The sequence below is a fragment of the Squalius cephalus genome (assembly GCF_949319135.1).
Source record: "Squalius cephalus genome assembly, chromosome: 11".
NCBI lineage: Eukaryota > Metazoa > Chordata > Actinopteri > Cypriniformes > Leuciscidae > Squalius > Squalius cephalus.
In genome coordinates, this window is record NC_137132.1 from 15,107,780 (window position 1) to 15,113,779 (window position 6,000).

Sequence of the window (6,000 nt, forward strand, 5' to 3'; positions counted from 1 at the left end):
TTAGAGTGAACCCTTGGTATTTCTAGATGATTTGAACCTAATGATCTGAGTGATCTGTTGGGTTTATATTCAGTGAGCATATCTGCAATGTATTGAGGTCCTATAGGCCATTGAGTGATTTATATACCAGTAATAATACTTTAAAATCAATCCTAAATGTAACTGGGAGCCAGTGTAAAGACCTGAGTACTGGTGTGATATGTTCATATTTTCTGGTTCTGCTCAGAATCCTGGCGGCAGCGTTCTGTATGAGCTGACACTGTCTTAGGTCTTTTTGGGAAGGCCAGTGAGGAGTCCATTACAATAATCCACCCTGCTGGTGATGAAAGCATGCACAAGTTTCTCTAAGTCTTGTCTGGAAACAAAGCATCTAATTCTTGCAATATTTTTCAGATGATAGTATGCTGATTTTATTGCTTTGACATGACTACTGAAACTAGGTCTGACTCTAGGGACACACCGAGATTTCTGACTTGATGTTTAGTCACCTTGAGAACTTCATCTTTGTTTCCAAACGCAATGACTTCAGTTTTGTCTTTGTTTAACTGAAGAAAGTTTTGACACATCCAACTGTTGACTTCATCAATGCATTGGCACAGGGAGTCAATGGGGCTGTAATCGTTAGGCGATAGGGCTAAGTAAATCTGTGTGTCGTCTGCATAGCTGTGGTAAGCGATTTGGTTCTTTCTCATTATTTGGCTCATTGGGAGCATATACAGGTTGAACAGGAGTGGCGCAAGAATTGAGCCTTGAGGGACTCCGCAGACTTATGGTCTCCTATACTCACATAATAACCTCTCCCATCTAAGTATGACCTGAACCATTTTAGGACTATCCCAGAAAGCCCCACCCAGTTTTCCAGCCTGTCAAGAAGTATGTTATGATCGACAGTGTCAAATGCAGCACTGAGGTCGAGTAGTACCAGCACTGATAATTTTCCTGAATCAGTATTTAAGCGAATATTGTTTATTATGAGCTTTATGAGCGCTGTCTCTGTGCTGTGGTGCGGTCGGAAACCAGATTGAAAATTGTCAAAGTATCCATTCGAGCATAAGAATTTGTTCAGCTGATTGAAGACAACTTTTTCAATGATCTTGCCTATGAAAGGTCTTATCCAGATTGTTCTTTTTCAGGAGGGGCTTGACAACTGCAGTTTTCAGGGAGTTTGGAAAACTCCCAGAGAAAAGTGAGGCATTTAACACTTCTAGAAGATCTGCTTCTAAACTGTATACATTTACATTTATGCATTTGGCAGACGCTTTTATCCAAAGCAACTTACATTGCATTTCAAGGTACACATTTACATTCTTATCATTTCTTGCTTTCCCTGGGAATCGAACCCAAGACCTTGGCATTGCAAGCGCCAACGCTCTACTGTTTGAGCTCCAGGAAACTATTTAACACACTTTTGAGAAAAGATGTGGGAAGTGTGTCAAGAGCGCAGGTTGATGTTTTAAGGTGCTGTACGGTTTCTTCTAAAATTTTGCCATCTATTTCTTTGAAATCAGACATAGTAACTACTTTCACAGGTGGTCTGATCTGTCTGACCCCAGCGCAACTCAAGGATGTGCTGATCACCTTTCTGATATTATTGATTTTCTCATTGAAGAAAGAAGCAAACTCACTGCACTTGTTGTCTGAGAGCATTTCACTGGGAATATGGCTTGGGGGGTTTGTCAGTCTCTCTACAGTAGCAAAAAGAGTGTGTGTGTTGTTTAAATTGCAGTTTATAATATTTGAGAAGAAAGTCTGTCTAGCTTTGCCTAGTTCCATATTGAAAGCATGAAGGCTATCTTTGTAGATGTTATAATGGACTACAAGTTTTGTCTTCCGCCACATGCGCTCTGCTTTTCTGCATTGTCTTTTCATATTTTGCACTGCTGTTGAGTTTCTCCAAGGTGCTTTTTGTCTGCCACTCTTCTTCAATGTAGACATGTATTAAATGTATTAAATGAGTAATGGAATATTGGCTAATTACAGTATTTTTTTTAATAAGCTATAGCTTGTTCATTTATGCTGTATTTAGGCTAAAGACAAATACAAATACATATAACCATAGTTATACATTTTACCATTGAGGTGCTATATCCGTGGTGTTAACTGTGGTTATCATGATCTAAATGTAGGCTATACTATTGTGGAAGACCAATGGTTAATTTTAATACAACTCAATCAGTCAGAATATTTAAATGTTACCATATCGCCCATATCTTTGGTCATATCTCCCAGCTGAGCAAAACACTTTCCTTAGCAGAAACTGTTAAAAACTTACGGCCCGGATGTTTGTCCATTGACACAGATCAGGAAGAAAGAGAGCAGAAGGAGCCCTTTCCAACAGCAGCTCATATTCAGAGTCATGATGACGAGCGATCATACAGGTCATGAGATGAACTGGACCATCTCTTTTAAAGGGACTCTCATGCTAAAGGAGGTCCTTCAAAACATTTCTATTGATCATCTGATTAATGATTCAACATGTAGGCAACGCAGTTTGAAAACTTTTGCTAAATTAGCACTACTAAAGCCTTAAAAATACATTTGAGACAAATATTAAAAATAGTATTCAGGCATGCAGTAAAATATAGATTATATACATTATATAATATCTACTAATACAAAGACTCTTTACAAAACAGTTCTCCATTAACAGTTTAACAACTCAAAAGTTTGTCATTATATAAGAAAAAAAATATTTTTTAAATTTGATATTAATTGCATTTGCAGTTAAAGTAGATTTGTTGTACTATTTTTTCTGTAGAAAATAGTAAAATATACAAATCATATCATCTGAACAAACTATAGGCTCATACACAGAAAAAAAAAAAAGGCCACAGAAAAAAAACAGGCCACTGACCTGTTTCCTGAAAACAATCAATACTGAAATCAAGGGTCAAGAATCACCTACTCCCACTCAGTCAGAGTGAGAGAGTTACTGTAAATGTTTGTTTAGATTTGCAACCCCCTTCTAATATGGGGTCTGAAAAGATTTTATCATTAAAATATGTGAAGTAAATCTATTAAATGAGCAATTAAATGATAATTTTACTTGAGATTATACAACATGATTAATATTTTACCATGTTTGTTTTTCTGCCTGGGATCCACTAATAATGTTAGTACAAAAAAAATGTTTGGAACATTGTATCTACATGCAGATCGGCATGTGCGACACACAGGCAGGAAAAGCACAAGGATTGGCAAACTTTCCAAATCAGTGGGATGACTTACACACCACCCATTGGTTGTGTGTGGAGGACCAAACCAGGAAAAGGGCATTTAAATGGGCAGCACCTTTTGCGTGATGCGATAGATATTTGGCTGGACGTGCTGCAATGGAAATACTGGGAGGTAACCATTTGGACCATTTAAAACCGGATAGGTTCGGGTTAGCTGGTTATTCATTTAGCGTTCAGTGGCGTAGGGCATTTAGTGGCGTCTGTGCACCAGTTGTGGTTCACTTATGCAGGGAAAATCATCTTATCCGCGGCTGGGCATGACTACTACTGTAAGCGTGACGTGTGTACTACTACTGTAATCCCGGCTGCGTTTTTTTTTTTTTTTTCCCGTTTTCTTTTTTTTTATTTGTTATTTTCAGTTAATCTGGTGTGTTTGTTCGCCTAGAGGCATATTTTCATTGAATTTGAGTAACTTGGTTTGTATTTCCCTTTTTTTGTGTGTGTTTGAGTGAGTCCTTTTCCTCCCGGTTTGATTTATTTAAAGCTGCAATCCGTAGCTTTTTTGGGTTAAAAATTATCCAAAATAATTTTTTGAGCAAGTAGGCCTACATAACCAGCCAGTGTTCAAAATTATCTGCTTGCCGTAGGTAGCTCGATTCAAAACGGTAAGCTTGTAATAATGTTTTTAATTCCAGTGGTACTGGTGGATTTCCGCTGGAAATTCGAGCATGTCTTTGCGTCATTACGTCACATCTGTACACATATTAGGCTTGTTTGAGATGAGTAAAATCTGCGCAGAACCGATCACCAGTGATCAGTGCGAGATGCATGCCGGTTAGAAATGTGTCCTAGTGCGGTCAGCCTGGCTCTGATGTCATGTTGACGTATGTCAAAAAACACTCGCGAGGCAAGACGCACGTGTCGGAGTCTGCAGTCGCGCGCAGTTTCTCTCCACCGACTGCGCTGATCAAAAGGATGATGGGAAACGACTCGCTGACGACACAGCTTAATGCTCATTGGTTTAAACAACCGTGATGTATTGTTCTCTTTTAAAATGTTTGATTTTAAAACTGTAATATCATGTTTTATGTGTATACGTTATGTGTGTATGTATATATATATATATATATATATATATATATATATATATATATATATATATATAAACACATTTGTCTGTATTAAAGAAAACATGATTGATAAACATGTATTTGGAATGGAATTAAATAACAAGTAGCCTATACTTTGGATGTCTTGTTCATTATATTTATTTCCATATAAAAGCAACAGAACTTAAATTACATCCAGTTTATTAGCAACACTGTGCACGAGCGTGAATCTCGCGATATCCATCTTTGATCTCACAGGTGTCAGATCCACTGCGAGAAGAGAGAACTGTCCGTCTTGCCTACGCTTTTTTCACTCCACCCCTCACTGCAGCCGCCTACTCTTGCATATATTTCAGGCGAGGCAAGGCGCATCTCAAACAAGCCTAATGACACCTTCATTACCTTCATTATGTGTACAGATGTGACGTAATGACGCAAGTAGGCTATCTCGGCAAGTAGGCTATATTGCGTGTGAGGATGTTGGTGGTGGAGATTTATAGCCTTTTCTCACAGTATTTGATATAATTAAACTTATCAATTTGATGGAAAGGTTCAAACGACAATCACCAGTGACAACTGGAGATTCACCCGTTGTAAAACGCGAAAGACTTCGGACTTCGGAGAAAAAAAGAGACTGTAACCGGGCCCATGCGAAATATCGGAAGGGCATTAAATGTAGTCACGCAATGCTGATGTTGTTAACATTAGCAATTTGAGAACAAAGTATAATTTGCATGGTTTGACGTGATATGATAAGCCAGGGTTCACCAATCTCAGTCCTGGAGGGCCGCTGTCCTGCAGAGTTAGCTCCAACCCCAATTAAGGACACCTGAACCAGCTAATCAAGGTCTCACTAGGCATACTAGAAACTTTCAAACAGGTGTGTTGGAGCTGGTTGGAGCTAAACTCTGCAGGACAGCGGCCCTCCAGGACCGAGATTGGTGAACCCTGTGATAAGCGATCGTTAGATTTAATCGGCGCGATTTACAGCAATGCTTTTTTCCCCTTAGTTGGTCAGAACAAAAGTGGATGTCACTTTGTTCAGACGACATTTTCCGGTGAAAATTCTTATGTTGGTCATGCTTCCAAAAAGTAGAATCCGTGATTGCGAACGACAGTATCCACACCACCAGCGCGGTGATTGACAGCCGCACATTCCCCTCAAAACATTGGATTCATCCGCGCTGTGCCATGCCGAGGCACAACGCACGTAAAGTTGATAATTCCGCAAATAAGTGCAATTGCAGATTTCGAACAGAGATGGCGACAAAGAGGAAAAACTGCGGACTGCAGATTTAAAGGGGGGGTGAAATGCTATTTCATGCATACTGAGTTTTTTACACTGTGAAAGAGTTGGATTCCCATGCTAAACATGGACAAAGTTTCAAAAATTAAGTTGTACGTTTGATGGAGTATTTCTGTACCAAAAATACTCCTTCCGGTTTGTCACAAGTTTCGGAAAGTTTTTTTCGAGTATGGGCATGTGTGACGTCAGATGGGGCGGAATTTCCTTATACGGGTCCTAAGGGCACTTTTCCCAGAAGGGCGCGCGCGCACCCGTAGACGTAGTACGCCCATCAAAGCGCTGTGCTCGGCTTTAGGGAAGTATTTGCCGGATTTGCAGATCTAATGCTTAAGGATGGAGCAGTCCCAACGATAAAGGTTCACGGTCGTGCGTTGGAACCGCAGGCGGTGAGTAAAACTGCTTCAAATGT

General features: G+C 39.6%; 1 protein-coding gene across 1 annotated transcript in view; it reads right to left on the reverse strand.

Annotated features, from left to right (window-relative positions):
* LOC307166552 (alpha-2-macroglobulin-like) overlaps window positions 1–2,391 on the reverse strand; it is a 69,111-nt gene extending 66,720 nt beyond the window's left edge. Inside the window, exon 1 of the mRNA XM_079884988.1 lies at window positions 2,273–2,391. Within this exon, the coding sequence (XP_079741114.1) occupies window positions 2,273–2,358 (86 nt within the window). The 5' untranslated portion in view covers window positions 2,359–2,391. The remainder of the gene's footprint in view (window positions 1–2,272) is intronic.
* Window positions 2,392–6,000: the final 3,609 nt, after the last annotated feature.